Below are 19,072 nucleotides of genomic sequence, written 5' to 3'. Positions count from 1 at the left end.
AATACATAGCCTTTTGTAATCTAAAATCTTCCATAATAGTCTACTCGACAAGTTCAAAATGGTGAAAAATAGAGATACCACTCCCTCATTGGATTTGAAATGATACTTACATAGAAAAATGTATTCAAAGCGTTTATTCACACAAAAAACTTCGAATGCTGTAGACAAAAATGGCGGAAAAAAGAAGACATTTTCTTTTTCGTCAACATCTCAAAAAATATTAATATTTAAGAAATGTGAATAGAATATTATTAAAGAAGATGAAATTTTCAGTGATATTGTAATATTTGTAATTATAATAAATTGTCAATATTAATTGACAATTTAGTTTTAAAATTAATTAAGGCATATTCTGATAACGTAAGATAATTTGTTGTCGTTGGAAAGAAATTTTGAAGTTAATTTTTCAACAAGTTAGGCAATTGCTACGTAACAATTTTTTCTCGAACTTTCTTCTTTATTGTACACTAAAAAGGAGGTTTAAAAAATTATATCGTATTTTTTTCGCTTCGTAGAGTCCTTCTTACTCGTATATATATGTAAGCAGGTGAGTGGTTCAGCTGGACATCGACTGCGGTAGGTATGTTAAGGTGCTATTTAAGCACACTGATGAGCACTATTCGGCTGAAGAGTATACAAGTACATATAGGTATGAGTCACTTATTAAGTGAGTGAGTGTTTTAACTTACTTATTAAGTACTAACTACGTAACTACTATATCATTGATCATGTGTCCATAATCATAACACACTTTGAAATTAAATATTTATTAACCAGTCACAAACATCAATTAAAAAAACTTGTAACATTTTCACGTCGTCAGAGAGGTTCCTTGTAAGTAAACCCAATTTATCAGCAAATAAGAAGAAAATTGTTATTTATTTTACAACTTTTACAAGGGGACAAAGTTGTTGTTTAACTGCTCGTGCTATTATTGATACCCAAGCAAGCGAAAGATCCCAATAAATTTTGATAAGTGGAATCTTGAGCGTTACGAGGGTTTCAGGGACGAGGATTAAATTTTTTTTGTCACCGAGTGAAACAAAATAAAAAATTTCGCCACACGATATATTTCACGATATCAGGATATTTACGAGAAGGCCTAGATATTTTCAGTTCCGTTTACAAACTTTTTACTGTCACGTTTACTGCACACTTAAGGCCCCGTGGATTCAGGTTCTTTTACTTTGCGAAGCATAAGCGTGAGCGAGGTGGCTGTGCGTGTCCGGGAGCGCGGTTACTGTGTGTCCGGGACCGAGAGCGCGGATATCATGTTATGAATATAATTTTTTGTAAGTTCAACAAAAAAAATAATCGATGAATTCAGTCAAAAGTAAAATTGCGTATTTTTAGAAGCAATTTTCATATTTTTGCTTTTGTGCAAAACTTTAAACAAATTTTTAAGGTAAGGTTTAGACCTACGGTCATGAATTTTTCTATCGAGCGAAAGTCAAGAAACCAGTTTTCGAATCGATGAAGTTACTAGAGAAAGGTCACAAGTTTGCTTTTTACAATTTTGGCAACCCTATTGTGATCTAAAAACGCTACGATTTTTCAAAAACTTTGCTGGCCAACTTACTGCACCTTAAAAATCACAACAAATTGGACAGTGTAACATCGGCTTAATTATGCGGCCATTAAAAGGACTTCGGACGTCTGGTCAGCATTATCATACCTTGGGGTTACGGGGTTACGGGGCACATGTAATGGCGTATAGGTAAATATAAATATCTCATTATAATTATCACGGGTCGCTGATCCGCGATAGGATCGCCCAGAAGCCGACAATTAGACGACACAATTCCTTACTTTAAATATCAATACAAGGTTCCTAGAAAAATCCTTGCGTATACTTTATACCTATACATATTTTAGTTCCCTTCTACCATAGAGAAATAAGTAAGCATACAGTGATCAACTCCATACATCAGTTTTGGTACCAAAACGCTTATTATTTTCGTAGTCGACATCTAGCGGATTTATCAGAACCTTGACACTAGTTGGCACGGGTGTCGCGACTGACAAGTGAATTGCTTAAAAATTTACAAATAATTACAAGCAGAAGGAGTTAAAAATAGAGTTCCGGGAAAATATTTGCTGTAAATTAATGAGCATTAGACTTTTCGTTCGTCGCGACTGAGTAGCTGCACTGATAAATCCGCTACTCGACGCTAGATGTTCACTCCTGTATGGTCTATGAATCGTATGAATGTTAATTTTAAGCTACCTTATAAGGTAGGTATTGTTTTTTTCTTTGTTCATTTGTAGGAAAGTTTTTTTATATAGGTATTCATGGTATTTCATTTATTCCCAATAGTAGCATATTATTAAAATGTGGAGAAATTGATGTTGATCAAGGGGAGGGGCACATGGTTAATACATAACAGTCCTTGAAATTTTCTAAAAATCGGCCTAACATATGATGTACTTGGCATTTACGGTTATTGTGTAATTTCGAATCGAAAAGTAGAAAAAAAAACACATTTTTATTTTTTCCAATATTTCTAGGCCTTCTATGAAAACTCCAAATAATAATAATAAAAATATTTATTTATCAGCTCACAAAGGATTTGTAACAATTTCACAATAGGATTAACAAGAGATGACGTTATGATCCTTTGTGAGAGACTGGAGTCTGAACTAGGTAGGTACCTGTATTACAGATCACCAGACTCTCACCCCGGAGAAAACATATTATACCTATTTTATCATAGGATCTCGTACAAAATCTACAAGTATACAACAGAACTGATAATAAAGACATAACATTTCAAAACAAAAAAAAAACGAAAAAAAAAGATACATAATAAAACAAAGCGCAAAAACGGAACCCTTATGGATTCGTCATGTCTGTCTGTCTGTCGGTCCGTATTTCACAGCCACTTTTTTCCGAAACGATTAGAACTATACTGTTGAAACTTGGTAAGTAGATGTATTCCACAAGGATCGGTATTAGGCCCGTTGCTGTCTATTATTTTTATGAATGATCTTCCATATAATATATCGTTAGGCAAAGCATACCTCTATGCAGACGATACCAGTATAATAATTCAAAATAATGACATTCACTCGAAGCTGATACAACTCTTACTTGGACACAATTGTTACACTGGTTTCAAAGTAATGGTCTCAAAATGAACTTAGATAAAACCAACTATGTGCATAAATTTTTGCAGACATTCAGACAGCATTTCCTATGAGCTTCCATTACCTATTTCAAGAGTGGAAAACACAAAATTTCTTGGTATTGAATTAGACAATCAATTTCGCTGGTCAAACCAAATAGATGTCCTAAGAAAAAGACTAGCTAGTGCTGGTTATGCGTTAAGAAACCTATCCAAGATTTTGAATCCAACAGACCTGAGGGCAGTTTATTTTGCACATTTTGAGAAAATTCTAAGATACGGTCAGGAGGTATGGGGTAACAGTGTTCTAATAAATACCATCTTAATATTACAAAAGAAAGCTGTAAGATGTATTGATAAAGCTAAGCCCCTGGAACACTGCCGCCCACTTTTTGTTAAACATAAGATAATGACCGTCATTTCATTGTACATCTTCTTAATTAGCATATTTATTTACAAAAACAAATCTAATTACCAGTGTAAATCCAATAACAGATTGCATGCCTTAAGAAATAACAATGATATTATTTTACCAAAATCAAATAATTATATACATTTTAACCCAAGAAGTATTGAGTACAATGGAATCAAAAAATTTTATTTTTTAAGTAATGACATAAAACACAGAAAACAGTGCACTAATTTAAATGAATTCACAAAAATGCTAAAATGTTATTTAATAAACAGACCTTATTACTCCTTGCAGGAATATTTCAAGAAACTGTATGAATAATAATAATATTCTAGTTAAATTTGTATAGTAATATTTTTCTTAGCTTCGGAATTATCGAAATTTAATGTTATCGTAAACTTAGGCTAAATGTATTACCTAGTGTAAGGGCCCTCGCTAGCTGGGGCGGGTGCACGGAGCGGACGGGCGGGTTAACGAAAAATAGTATGAGTAACGCTAAGCGGACGCGTGCGGCGGATTTCACCTACAAATAGCACCCGCGTGCGTGCGCACGCGGCGGGCGTCCGCGTCAGCTAGCGTAGGCCCTAAGTTTTGCATGCCAAGGTGTGGCAGAACATGCATTCATGTAACCTATCTACTAGCAAAAGTATGTAGTGTTCTAGCAAAATAAATGATTCTGATTCTGTGAACCGCATTAAATTTCTCACATAAAAAAAAAAAAACAATAAATTTAGGGGGTTCCCCATACTTAGAACTGAAACTCAAAATTTGTTTCCATCAAACCCATACGTGTGGGGTATTTATGGATAGGTAGAAAATGATGAACTGAATAGTTTGCGCGAGAGACGCTTCCAAAGTGGTAAAATGTGTCCCCCCCTATAACTTCTAAAATGAGAATGATAAAACTAAAAAATATATATGATGTACATTATCTAGTAAGTAGTTTTTTTTAATACGTCATAAATGGTATGGAACCCTTCATGGGCGAGTCCGACTCGCACTTGGCCGCTTTTTTATTGACTGGCTGACTTTCGGCTTTTGTACTACTACTAGGAATACTAAATGTTCATGTGAATCTTTTGATTTGAAAAGATACAACCAAAAGCAATTTAAAAAGATACACAACACTGATTTTCAAATTAAGTCTAGCGAATGCATTAAAATTGCACTAGCAGTAAAATAATTTTAATTAAGCGATATGATAACGGATCTATACTCTTTTATTCGTATATAGCAGTCATGTTGCCTGCTTGGTTATTACATTGTACAGCTTTTCTGTGTTTACTTGGTAAATCATTGTTTTGTTTACTTATGACCAACATTTAAGACATGAATGCTGCTCTTTTAAGAGTAACTTAATAAAATAATAACCATTTATGCATAAGTCTGGTTATAGTAAATTAAATAAACTAACTAACCAATTTCAGGTTATTGTAATGTCTTTGGTGACCGATTGAAACTAAGAAAAAATCCGGCACCGGACGGACACAGGTCAGTTCTAGCTATCTTCTGTCTGGCCTAGTGGGTAGTGATCACAGTAACCCAGCCTATGAAGCCGATGGTCCCGGGTTCAAATCCTGGTAAGGGTATTTTTTTGTGTGATGAGTAGGGATATTTGTTCCTGAGTCATGGGTGTTCTTTCTATGTATTTAAGTATTTTTAAATATAAAAATATACAGTTGTCCAAGTACCCACAACACAAACTTTTATTCACTGTGGGACTTAAAAGTCAATTTGTGTAATAATGTACACATATTTATTTATTATTTACTAGCTGTCGGAATTACTTTTCTTGTATTGTAACTAATACAGTACTTATATTCCTACGAAGTTTCAAGTCCGTCAGTAAAAAATTGTTCCAGGTACAAAGATTCAACCCCCTTACGGGACGAATTTTTAAAAAAGCAAAATTGCTTTTCTTATTTTTTCTTGTTACAAAGTTTCAAGTGCCTCATTCACAAACATTTTCATTATACAAATTCCCAACCCTTTTTTCACCACCTTAGGAGACGAATTTTGAAAACCGGTTAAATTACTTTTCTTCTATTTTAATATAATAGGTAACACAGTTTCGTTTTCACATAACATCAGGACATCTTTAACAATATTTGACACGTCAAAAATACTTTGCCTATGTTTGATATTATTCACCACACCAACTGATAAAGTTGATTGTTCAAATACGTATGAGAAAGCTGCATTTTATCCACATGTGGGGCAAAGTAATCTCAGTTACCACCGACTCGGTTTGGTTACATTGATATCAAAGAAATGTTCTAAGTTTTTTTCTCAGAGCTAAACGTCCTACTTGATCTATGCCACGATTCTTTTGCAGGTGCGGCATCTGTCCTACGTACTATCAGAAAATATGCGCATTCGACTTTACAACTAATTTAACTTACATATTTGACAACCACTGCATAATGGATCTGTATAACTGTATCCACGCTACGGGTTCGTAACAACTGAAGCCTTCTGGGCCCGTGTACACACTATTACTTTCTCTCTCTGGTGGGACCACGGGATACCAACGGTCCTACTGCACTAAATATTGCCAGTTATTAACCAACCATATATTGACTCCATGGAGAAATTAGAAGTAAGCATAGAGTGCTCACTCCATACATCTGATTTGGTACCAAAACGCTTAATTATTTTCGTAGTCGACTTCCAGCATCGCTAGCAACGCTACTTTAGACGTCTCGGGTGTCGCTACTGACGAAAATTATATTTCTCAACAATATACTACTTTGATAACAAGTAGAATGAGTTGAAAATAGAGTTTAGGTTTATCCGGCTATAATATTCGCTGAAAATTGTTTAGCATTAGACTTTTTGTTCGTCGCAACTACAGATAAATACAATAATCAACAGATATTTATACAGATAATCACGGGTAAATACTGAGTATTTACTCAATATAGCAGTATTTACTCGTTTATACCCAAACTGGTGGGTATAAACTAGAGTGCTGAAAGGGGCATCTTAATTTGAAATATAGGTCTATTTTGTTAGCCGCTACTGGATTAAGTACTCATAATTGTAATAAATTGTTTTAAGGGAGGCACATAGGAGGCACTCCGTACATGTGACTAATTGTCACAAAAGAAAATTCAGAAACCATCAACGTGTTGCACATCATTAAATTTGTCTTAAAACCTTTTTTTTGATAAATTGAATAAAAAAAATTAAGTTCATAAATCTCACCTTTTAAATATTTTATTACCAATTGTTTTTACCCACCTAAATGAGTAAATACGGGGATTTATCGCCCACCTATCTCTAGTCGTCTATTGTTAGGTAAGTAGCAATCAGTACTGATAATTCTGCTGCTCTATGCCGGAAATAATAAGCGTTTTGGTACCAAAACTGTTGTATGAAGTGACCACTCTATCTTTACTTCTTATTTCTCTATGATTAACTCTGAATACACATGTTCTTAATCGAACGAAGCAGTACCTATAATACATTGAAAAGTTGTAAATTGGGGCTATTTTTAAAATTTCGATAATTAGATTTCCCTCCCTTTAATCTTCACTACTTGTCATTTAAATTCTACGAATAGAATTGAAAACGAGTGGTCAAAACCACTAGATTCCCTATTTCTATCTCTCTCATTTCAAGAATAGTATTTCGCCGTTTTCCACAGATTTGCGATTGACGAAATCTAGCGCTCGAAACTCAAAAATCGCCTTGCAGTTCGGACCACTAGGAAATATTTGTAGGTCCAGGAGTCGAAAAGGAAGCTAGCAATTAAATTACCTAGATGCTTATTTTCCAACATCTGTATCAAAATTCACAAATTGGTATAAGACGGATTGCTCGATTGGTGGTATTGGTTCTTTCAAATGAAATTATGGTGTTGTATAAAACGATAATATCACATTTATAAAACAGTGTTATCAGTTTATAACATGTAAATATTAGAATTGGTACTTAAGTATTCATTTCCTTATTATAAATAAATATTAGCTTCTGCCCGCCACTTCGTCTGCGTGGAATGATGAGGATTGACAAAAACTATCCTAGGTCCTTGCTCGGGCCTATCTCGAAACCAAATTTCATCTTAATCGGTTCACCGGTTTAGCGAGAAGAGGTAACAGACAGTAACTTTCGCATTTATATTATTAGTAGGGATCGTTTTATGTTTGGCCTATATCACCTATATCGCCATACAATAAAATACATAACTAACCTCGGCTTATTTAACGCCACGGCTACTCTTGACACCGTCAACCAGCGAACCGAAAGTTTTGATTTTCAATAGTATGTAACACAAAGTAGCAACTACCTACCAGAAAATAAAAATGTATCATTCGCTAGAACTGTCGAAATATGAAATCCTGTGTTCCTCTAGATTTCGAGCAAACCAATTACGGGGAGTGCCTGTACTTCGGGAATTTCGCGTACGTGCACGGGCTTAAGTTCGAGGATGAAGACTACGACGAAGACCACATTGTGGTCATGGGCGCCAATAAAAACCCGCAGTTCGCTTAATAAATCCTTTATTCCATCAATTAATGTTAATTATTAGCGACTGTACACCTATATTACAAGACGAAGCGCGCAAAAATATCAAATGTCACCTAAAATTTTCGAGTAAAAAGAGCGAGCAATATGTTTGCGTGCTTCGGTTATATGTATTTGTATGTCTGTAGACATACATGCTAAACCGTAGCATCCTATATCCGCATACGAATTTGTTATTAACTTAAGGTAAGGGAGAGACGTGGCTGTGTGTGACCAAAGATAATTTCGTTCTTAGAATTTGACAGCTAAACGAGATAGCGATGTATGGCCCCGTATATTATGCGATAACTTTGGGTTCTCAAAAGTTGACAATTCCAAACTGCAAAACATGTGGCACTGTGCAGCGCCATTGGTATGGAAGGTGGACCAAAAAGTGTCTTCAAAAAACCTTAAATAGATGGCGCTACAATACCTAGAATACTTGAAACAAAACAAATCATAGACATCGCACTTCACTCCGTCAATAACGCCTAGGTTCTTATCTACTCTAGCGCTACTCTGGAGAGATTTGGAACTATTATTTATATCTGACAGCTGAATACTTTTTTAACAGTTCTAACATAAGAGATTTCACTCCTTTTAATTCCACACTCCATAGCCATCAGTTTCTTCGGCTGTCAAACTAGGAAGCACTTTTTTAGACTTATACCTTTTCCGGCATAGTACGATTTATCGACCACATACGCGACAAACAATAATAATAAGAGTTTCAACCTTAGCCACCCGATTTAAAGTTCAAATTAGATTGCACTTTCGGAAAATGTGACTTGTCTTCAAATGAATCATCAAAGCGGGATTTATTGGAATATATTTGAATTTTTTGGTAAAACCTTGTAGATTGGTGCGGCCTGGAAAAGGGTTAACTCTTTGGTATGGCCCATATTTATTATTTATGTATTTCAGAAATTATGTCATGAGGTCTAAAGCCCAACCAGAAATATATGATCAATGTCAAGAGGGCGCTGTTATTCTCATGTATAAGGTGACAGTTCAGTTCAGTATGAAAAATTTAGTTCCATTGAAATTCCGCAATATGGCGCGTGATCATATATCACAGGTCAGGTTATAACTACAGAAACTTCCCGTATAAAAATCACTCCACATCTTCCCTAAAATTAATTGTTAAAGGCATAACTATAAGTAATAACCTACATAATAACAGGCGACTGTTGACAGCAATAAACCGGGTTAGGCTTATGTCACCTTAAGATAACCATACATCACATATGGCATTTTAATAAATTCTAATCAGGTGTATACCCGGTGCAAGGGCTCTTATTCAATATTACGTAAGTACAATCATTCAATTTTAATTATCCCTAACTACAGATGTATTTGTTATAATGTCTTCTTATGAACAACGAATAACCTGCTTACTTATTGTGAAAATCTATACGACGTAAGTGAATAAAGCAGTTTCCCGCTACTGTGTTTTAACGAATATATAAATTACAAGTGTCCATGTCTCCATGTCTACTCGCATTTTATTATTCATACATGTTTTTTTTTTTTTTATTATTTTTTTTAGGTAAACAAACAGTCACTACAAGAAAGGCTTAAATATAAAGTATTTTAAACACTGTTTACAGTATGTGTGACCAACACCGTTCACCACTTATTAATTAGGTACAATTAGTTAGATTATTCGGAGAATTTTTTTTACAAGTTTTACAACACTGGAGCTTAAGGCTCCGGGAGGCATTGACATTGATAAATTCATGAAGAAGATAAAATAATCCTTCACGCTTAACAGTTAACAGTGCATGCAGTGTTACTTTAATATTGAATAGTTACAATTTTTTTTTCGCTTCATATCGGTAGATGTTACATTTAGTTCTTAGCAATGTATCATAAAAGTTAGGTATACATATTGATGTACTTTTACGATTTACTTGATGATGCTATGCAAATTAAGTCAAATTTCACTCTTTCATGAATTCTTGTAGAAAACGGATATAGCATAAATTGATATGTACCTAACTATTGGTTTTATTTGGTAAACAATCTTCAAATACATATGCACGGCCGTAGCAATAAATTTAACCTTTTGAACGCTTTCTCTCTCGCATCAAAATGTGGTATACACGCCAATATCTCAACTAGTGAGAAACGAATTTAAACCTTATCTGTCAATAGTAATAAATTAATAGTTTAAAAAACACTAGAAAAACACGCTTTTTTATTGTGTAGGTTGCATGGTGGTTTGTTATAACCTTGAAACCTGATCGTGTTCAAAGTCCATTAAGTGACCTTTCTCACGAGTGCAAACACGACTATGATACGATATTCCATCATGGAATGCCAGGGCCTATCTTCCGGCTTCATCATCAGACCTTGAAACCTAATCGTGGTCAAAGTTTATTACAAGACTTTTCTAACAAATCCAAACACAGCTATGATACGATGTTCCACCATGAAGTCCCAGTTCATATCTTCCGGCTCCATCATCAGATCAGTTCGACAGTACCATATTATTGTATTTTCATCAGAACTACATACAGCTGCCAATTTTCAAGACGCTACGATCCTTGGAAGATGGTTAAATTAGTTACCTTAGATTCCATTACATAGTTACATACAGGTCGACCTAATAAAAGCATTCTCTCTTGGCGTTCAAATGATTAAATATGGATTCAGATTTTAAGTGATTCTTGCTTTGTATTTATGAATACGTGTCAGAAGATTGTTAACCAAATATATACTGTACAACATTCCCAAACGGTAAATGTTAGGAGGCAGTAGAAAACGAATTTAATAATAATTAAAATATAATATTAATATTAAGTGTAAGACTACTTGTAGGCATGAAACGATACGAACGAAGTAAAAGAGACGCAATCGCATCAAGAGCAGCCTCCAGCGGGGCGCGGCTGAGGCGGCGTCGACCGGCGCGGCGGCGGCGGCGGTCGGCGCGGCCTAAGCCATGAACATGGGCTATGTCATGTGGCCGAGCCGCTTGTAGTCGATCTTGTCAAGCTGCACCAGCGGCCGCAGCTGGTCGGCAAACGCGCGCATGTCCTCCGCGATCGCGTCCTGGCCTTGAGGGGCTAGCACCTGCCAATCGACATAGTAGCTTCTTGAATAAGGGATGAAAGACACCCATTAATGAAGAGGTATTTTATTTCGACACCGAATGGGCTCGTATTTTGAATACAAAGAAAGCCATAGTGCATTTTACAAAACACTTATATATTTATAGTACCTAGGTACTATAGGTAGGTAGGGTTTAGAGTACCTAGGTACTTTCAATTGACATTTGTAATTTATGAAATCGGGAGTTATTAGAGAGGAAATTATACAACAAATCCATTTAGACCAGTTTTCGTTGGTTATCGTAAAATAAACACAAACATGGAATGAAGCTCTAGGGTGGGAACGTATTACTTTCAGTAATTCGTACTAGGAGCGTATCACTTTGAGCCACTTTCAGAGCATAAGAAAAGAAAACATTATAAATGAATCGTGCAATACAGGTTAGGCATCGGTCTTCGGTTGACGCCGCGCCGTACGTTGTTAAATGTCACGTCACTTTCTATAGAAAAATTGCCACGCTTTATGGCGTCAACAACACCAAGGCCTTATCGGCGTTTATGTCGGTGGCAAAATCCTGCCTTGATTTTAGGATAAGAAGTTACCAAGTACCAACATATTTAGCACCGTATGGTATGACGTCTTTCCATTTCTATACCAACTTGATTTGGATTTTGGACATGGTAATATGTCGAGGAAAAGTTTTATCGTATTTTATATAGAAAATCTTAACATAGCTATAAATGTTACAATACATATTATGTGCCCTTTTGTAGGTAGTGACATTATCCCATCGCTGTAGATTTTTTTATTCTACTCTAGTTCTACCAACAGTTATTACATCCAATACATTTACATACTTAAATAAATAAAAAAGAAACATTCAGTGATGCATAACTAATTATAATAACATATAAAACAATTTCTTACTTAACATAAAGTAAAAGTTACAGGTTAAATAACAAAAATAAATTAAAGTTGTGTATACTATAGATTAATATTCAATAATTTTCAGCTCCTGAGCAATGAGTCAGAATGAATATCGCAGCAGTGGCTAAATTTGTTGTATAATCTACACAGTCGTGGAATGGGTGAACTAGCGCCTAAGACGGTTTTCCTAAAGTCTTCAAGTGTAATCTTACTGAATAAGATGTATATTTACTATTTAATGGTCTGTGACTAGATACATGCCAAAGAAATCGGTTCTGAATTCTCTCTATCCTGAGGCAATGAGTTGAATAGTGAGGCCGCCATACCGTGCTACAATATTACGAACGAAGCAGTTATATAGAAGCATTTTGGTTTTTATAGGTACTGTTCGAAAATGTTTACCGGTTCTTACAATAAAGCCTAGCATTTTAGAAGACTTCTTAATAATAGTATCGATGTGCGGTACAAAGGTCATCTTTTTGTCAAATATAACTCCCAGATCTTTGATGTGATCAACTTCGTTAAGATATTCCCCAGCGATGTGGTAGGATGAATCTATATGGTTATAATTTCTAGTAAATTTTATATGTAAATATTTTTTGATGTTGACTTGAATTGAATTGACATTGAATAGTTTTTGACATTGATTCACTCTGTTAAGGTCACTTTGCAACAGATCCACGTCACCAGGTGTGGTTATCACCAAGTTTGCTAGGCGAAACTTTAAATCGTCGGCGTATAGAAACGGACAGAAATTCACAAAACAAAAATTTATGTTTGTGCTTTTTCTATCAAGCGAAAGTCAAAAACTCAGGATTCGAATCGCTGAAGTCCCTAGAGAAAGGCCTCAAGATTGCTAATTCAATTTCTTCTGCCTTGTCGTCGTATCCTCATGGCTAAGGGACGTGATGACTGTGGACACTCTTTACCAGTGCTCTCCCAGCCGCTATATCTTGGGCCTAGTGTATTCTAGCCTATAATGTGATTTTTGTACCTGACATTATTCTGTCTGTCTGACGCATGGCCATACGTCCGTCTCTACGCTTCCTTGCAATGCGGCCAGTGATTATGAACCTTTCCAGACTATCTGGCCCTGTCCTGCTCAGATGGCCGAAGAAACCAAGTACACGTTGGGTGTAAACAGGGGAGAGACTCGTTTTAATAATATTTGTTCCCGAGTCATCGGTGTTTTCCATGTATTTAAGTATTTATATATTATATACTTCGAAGTCTAAGTGTCCACAACACAAGCTTTATAGAGCTTACTGCGGGGCTTAGTCAATTTGTGTGATAATGTCCTATAATGTTTATTTATTTATTAATTCCCTTATTCATAAACGTGTACTAAAGTTACGATGCCGCTAATCATAATTTGTCCGTTTCCATCATACGAATACGTCGGAACGTTTATGAATAAGGGGGTTAATGTTTAGTTCGTCGAAAATAGATGCATTTGTGCGGCGTTCAGTCCACGAGATTTTCTCCGCCAACACCACATCTCGAACACATCTATCCTACGCGGGTTTCGGACGCGTACAGAAAGATCGAAAAAACAAGGGTCCGTCTAATCTTTGTTGTGCGGTTTATGCTTCTGTTTTCCCATATTTTCTTTCGTTTCACCACAGCTTTGGCCATCTGAGCTCTTCTAACCACCTCTTGGTCGCCGTCACCATCCGCTATCCGCATTCATACACAATAATTAAATTTATGGCAGCGGTATTTTTTTTTTAGAAGCTACTGCACCTTAACACTACCGTAAGAATTCTGAAGAGATCGAACCAAGTGGACATCTGATGGTGCAATCTCAGGGCTTCTATTGTAACGGTGCGTGTAACGAAACGTTACACTATCAACCCTCATACTATTTCTGGCACCATACAAATTCTAAATTCCCTTTTCAAATTCAAATCCTATTCCAAATTCCATTCAATGATTTTTATTTTCAGTTCGACCACACACTCCGATCGATAAACATCATTTTAATCTAACAGACTGTACTTCCCAAGTTCCTAAACACGACCGTTTAAGTGTGATTTTTATTAGTGAAACGTAAACGTAATAATTCATAAGTGCGTGCAGTTCAGTATAGTGCTCGTTTTGTGGCCCTGCACACCTTCCATATATATATCTCCATCATCACCAAGGCACATATTGTAAGTTATTTGATTTCTAACCTTCTGAATTACGAAAGTGATTTATACATACCTATCTGTTAACACGTAACCTGTATTGTTACAGGTGCCTTTTTGTTTAATTAATAAACACCCTACGTCGTCCCTGGTACCTGACTTTGATTTACCTTCATTCCTGTGAGTCCCTCCATCTGCCCCCTCACATCTATGGCTTTATACATATGAATTATTACTTCACAACCAAGCTCCCTCAATTTTTACTGAGAGACTAAACATGCGTGTAGTCTCGCGTTATACACGATTTTTAGGTTGCTTTAAGTAAGCTCGCGTGGCACCCAAATATCGAGGTTTTTTTGTAGTATAAGAAATAACTTTTTCCCTACATAGTACTATAAATATTACATTATTGTAATCCAACAACAATTATGTAATAATATATAAATAAAGACTTACCGATAGCTCAACTAGATAGCTTTGTGAAATGGGCTCGGGAGGCATGGAGTTCTGTGGTATCTTGAATACTTTTGCAACTGTTATCTTCATCCTTCCTTTCCGAAACATGTACCCTACAGAAACATAACATTAATTTTATTTATTTTATTTTATTTTATTATGGCAACAAACAGTCATTACATGAAAGATACAATAAATGGACTACGGAGAAGACAAACAGTGCCGAAACATTTTTCAATATAAACACATGAGACTTTAGGACACCAGGCAAAGTTTACAAAATAAGTTGTGGGTATAAATCTGCAATAAGCTCAAATCTGTTAGTTGTTCAATACACTAAATTTGTCAAAGGGAAGAACCAACGAACCCACCTTTAACACTATATTCAAACTCAATCCTGCAGCCAAGCTCACTGAGGAACTCCAGAAGCATGCCATTACAGGCAATGTCGAGGCTGGACCGCACCACAGTGGGACGGTTCTTGTCGCCCAGGTCTGGTTGCCCAATGTAACGGAGCTGGTATGGCATATCGCGCGCGTCCAGGGCCTTGCGCACTCGTAACATCAGTGGGGCTGTCTGTAATTTATGCATTGAATTTTAAGCTTTAATGCAAATACTATAATGATTGATTTATTTTATTCAAAACTTAAGCATAAAGTAGGCCTAGTAGTACCTACAGCTTATTCGTAAAGTACAATCACCTTAAGGTATATTGGAGCAATAAATATTGATAATGTGCTGAAACTACACTTTCTATTTGCTTTAACATCTTGGCTGTTCCAATACTCCAAAATATCTACTGCAATTGTACAGTGCAAAAGAGACAGATAATGGTGAGTTAAAATAACAATGGGAGCCGGATTTCTGGCCAGGCCCACCAGGCCTGCAGGCCTAGCGGTCCAGGCAACCTAGCAATTAGTGTCCGACTAAAACATGTTTTTTGTGCCGAAACCGAAGGTTCTGTTTTGGTTCTAGTTTCGGCCGAAACCGAAACTTATGTTGGATCGTTACCCAACCAATACCTATAATTCGCATAGGAGGTACAAAATAAAACAAGTTTACTAAGAAAACGTTAATTAAAATTTACCTATTCTGTTTTAATTTTTAAAGGTCACAATCAAAGCTCCAATAAGGCCTGTTCAATTTAGTGAGTGTACACTCATACACCTCTTTTAATCTGATAATTTAAAACACATCACATATTACATATTTGTTCCCTAACAGTCAAATATTTTCCCCAATGAATCGAATTAATGTAGAACATGTTAGCTGTGCAATCATGGTGCACCGGCAAGTATTCACTGCTTAACTCTAAGTCAAACGTAAATCAAATATTTAAAACTTAATTTATTTTGGAGAGCATCATAGAATTGAAGATTTTACAAAATCACAGCCCAGAAGTTAGTTAAAATCTAAAAATATCTTATCGATTCGCGTAATTCAAGAAAGCAGACGTTAGTGTGGGGACAGTTTAAAATATCAGAAAAATATGCAATACAGGGTTAAAAAGCATAAAGTGCCAAGAGAATTTCAGAGCAGCAGTCGCGGCTACCTGTACATGATTTTACTAATAGTAGATTGTTAACCAAGGGATGAAAGGCACTCCTTTCAGTCGAGGTAGTTTGGTGCTTGAATAGTCAGAGACTGAAATGATGGTTCTCACCAGAGTTAAACACTACTTTTCATTTCAAATACAAGGAAAGTAAAGTATAAACTTTTATAGTATTTCTAGAGAGTACTTTCAATTAACAATTTAGGCAAAATTATCGTTGTTTATGGAATGAGGAGTTAAATATTAGAATGGAAATTGTATAACAAATCCATTTAAAATAAAACTTCAATTACTTATCGCAAAAAAAAAACGTAATTTGAAACAAAAATACTCTAGTGATACAGAAAGTTCTATGTTTCTGCACACTTCATAGAACAACACTGACTCTCTTTCAGAGTTTGAGAAATGAAAATGATTAATCTCATTGCATTTCAATGGATTACAAAATGTACCAATAACATGAATAAAGTATTTTAACAAGGCCCCAACGTTACACTGTTGTCATAGGATAACCCGATGAGGAGAAATCCATAAAAACACATAAATTTGGGAAGAAAGTTCTTGTCTGATAGCCAGTTTATTGCAGTGGCCTAAAAAGTACATTCTATTTTGCAAAAGGAACTTCTTGGTAGCGAATTTACAGAAAATAATGATACGAAAAACGATTAGAAATAGCTACCATCCATCAGAAGCATACTATCCCTGCTTTGTTTTGGTCTGATTTGGCAAGTGCCGCACTATGCTGGTCAGACAGTGGAGCTAATGAATTCAAAAAGGAGTGGTAAGTCGGTGCTGGGGCATTGTATAGGTGAACTTAAGAAATGATAGGCGAGAAGCTAAAACATAAGTATAATTTAAGCGAATGTGATTTGCAGATTCTCGAAATGCGTCAAAAATGTATTATGCAATGCGGCGTGCGGCGCATCCGAGTATATTTTTAAAAAATTGCCAATATATTTACATTCTATTCTCTCTTCTATATTGTTGGGTTCCGTTTTATTACGTTTATAAAAATAAAACGTTTTTAGACCGACTTATTGATTTATTTATCCATTTTGGGTGCCCGCTTAGTAAATTGAACAGTCTTTACACTAAAAAAATAGATACGAAAGTACGAGGTCATAAGTTTCGGTGCAACCGAAAGGTTCGGCGGTTTTTGCGCCAGTCGAACCTTCGGCCAAAACACGATTTTCATGCCGAAACCGAAACTTCGGTCAGACACTACTAGCAATGGTTTTGTGATGGAGAAGGCCCCACCCCCCTCCCCAAAATTTAAAGTGCCATACCAAGTGCCTAGGAGCCCTGGGTCTCTAAATCCGGGTCTGAGTTAAATTTCAGTTATATATACATATTAAATTAAGTTATCTATCTTAAGCCTGGTTTAATACGTTAGATAGCAGAAGGTGTCGCAGAAAGCAAATTGGGACTGGAACCTAAGGTGGCATGAGCTTTCTCTGTCAAAAATGTGGGAGGTTGTGCCGCTCACGCATCGGCCTCCACAGTCACCAAACCAGTTGTCTAAACAGCAATGCTTAAATCGTCTGCAATAGATGCAAAGGCCTGAGATGATGATCTTAAACTGATATTCAATGGTGTATATTTTGGACAACAATCCACATTAAAAAACTTGTTACAGACTGTACCACCAATGCTATTAAAATGGTAATAAGTAATGACATAAGCAAAATGCAGTCATTAGTGTCATTAGAAAGTAATTAATTTTCTGTTTCTGTATATGGGATATTTCTGGTGATATTTATGGTGCTTTGTTTCAAAATTGATGGGTTTTACATGTTGAATTAAAAGACTATTAGAGAACTTTATTGTACCTCTGAGAAAATCGATAGTGATGTTTAATTACAAAGGATTTATTCCCCTTTCACTAAATCAATTAAATAGAAAAATCCATTCCATTTTGTATGGGAAACACATAATAGCATCTGCTGTACCCAATAGCCAAAGTGGCTTTGGATAAAGCTGTTCATTATGGTGTGAAACATTTTGATCAATCTATAACTTAAACAATGTGAGTGAGCCAACACAGTGACTAAACATTCTTCATATAACATGACATGAGTTCAAGACACAAACTACTCAACAGAAAATAAGATTGAAATTGTGCCAATCAATTTGGCAAGTTCAAAATGAAAATCTCACCTGTTGATTAGGATCTCGGAGACTAAAGCAGACTTCTTGGTCATCAAAAGTCTCAGGGCCGGCGTCAACATTGTCACACAGCCCGCGCAGCCGATGCAGCAAAACCTCCACGGCAGAGTCCAATACTGAGCCCTGTCACATATACGACAACCTTTTATAAATTTATTTTGTAAGTGATTCCACACTAGGCTTTGCCTGTATCGCGGAGTACCAGTTTAGACGAATAATCTCCAACTAAAACCCCCATTTCTTAAAGGCAAAGTACATAACTAGAACATTGTAAATACCATGAATAGTTTTTTTACCTGTAATAAGTATTCTTGGTTAGGGATGATATTAGCCTTCAAAGCTTGGGTAAGGCTGTCCGTAGCGGTGATGGGCGCTGCGTTTGCAGCAGACATTGTTATTTAGTGGTCTAATCAATCTGTTGATTCGATTATTTAACTCAATACAACCCGCATCCTAGACCTCCTAGATAGTCACAAGTTGTTCAGCTTTTTGATAGCGTTTTGCTTTGCTTTTGCTCGTCTGTCAGTGTCAATACGATCGTGGTGTTTTTTTATGCAACAGCTAAATTATTTATTTATTTATCGTATGGGGGTTACACACTGGTTAAGAAAAATAGTACAGTAAGTAAATAAGCTAAATAACTTCTACTCTATGGCACAATAATCCTTCTAATTTCAACATGTAATCAGTTTAGCCAACATTAACAAATGTTAAATTTTATTATCATAGACATTATTAGTAG

At 35.8% G+C, this 19,072-nt stretch overlaps 3 protein-coding genes across 3 annotated transcripts in view; 2 read left to right on the top strand and 1 right to left on the bottom strand.

Moving 5' to 3' along the window:
• LOC133523613 (exosome complex component RRP4) overlaps positions 1-19,072 on the top strand; it is a 32,033-nt gene that overhangs the window by 9,585 nt on the left and 3,376 nt on the right. The gene's annotated exons all lie outside the window — the stretch shown is intronic.
• On the top strand, positions 4,734-8,054 carry LOC133523641 (uncharacterized). The gene is made up of 4 exons (XM_061859319.1): positions 4,734-4,825; positions 4,965-5,028; positions 5,873-5,991; positions 7,895-8,054. Exons 1-4 carry the CDS (start codon positions 4,777-4,779, stop codon positions 8,032-8,034), a joined length of 372 nt encoding a protein of 123 aa, XP_061715303.1. The 5' UTR covers positions 4,734-4,776; the 3' UTR covers positions 8,035-8,054.
• LOC133523628 (mediator of RNA polymerase II transcription subunit 18) lies at positions 8,026-19,008 on the bottom strand. The gene is made up of 5 exons (XM_061859314.1): positions 18,627-19,008; positions 18,322-18,453; positions 14,984-15,188; positions 14,613-14,725; positions 8,026-11,121 (listed from the first exon to the last, which is right to left on the bottom strand). Exons 1-5 carry the CDS (start codon positions 18,720-18,722, stop codon positions 11,002-11,004), a joined length of 666 nt encoding a protein of 221 aa, XP_061715298.1. The 5' UTR covers positions 18,723-19,008; the 3' UTR covers positions 8,026-11,001.

This window comes from Cydia pomonella, chromosome 1, assembly GCF_033807575.1.
Source record: "Cydia pomonella isolate Wapato2018A chromosome 1, ilCydPomo1, whole genome shotgun sequence".
Classification (NCBI taxonomy): domain Eukaryota; kingdom Metazoa; phylum Arthropoda; class Insecta; order Lepidoptera; family Tortricidae; genus Cydia; species Cydia pomonella.
Note: the sequence above shows the minus strand (reverse complement) of the source record. Positions and strands in the feature narration are given on the sequence as shown.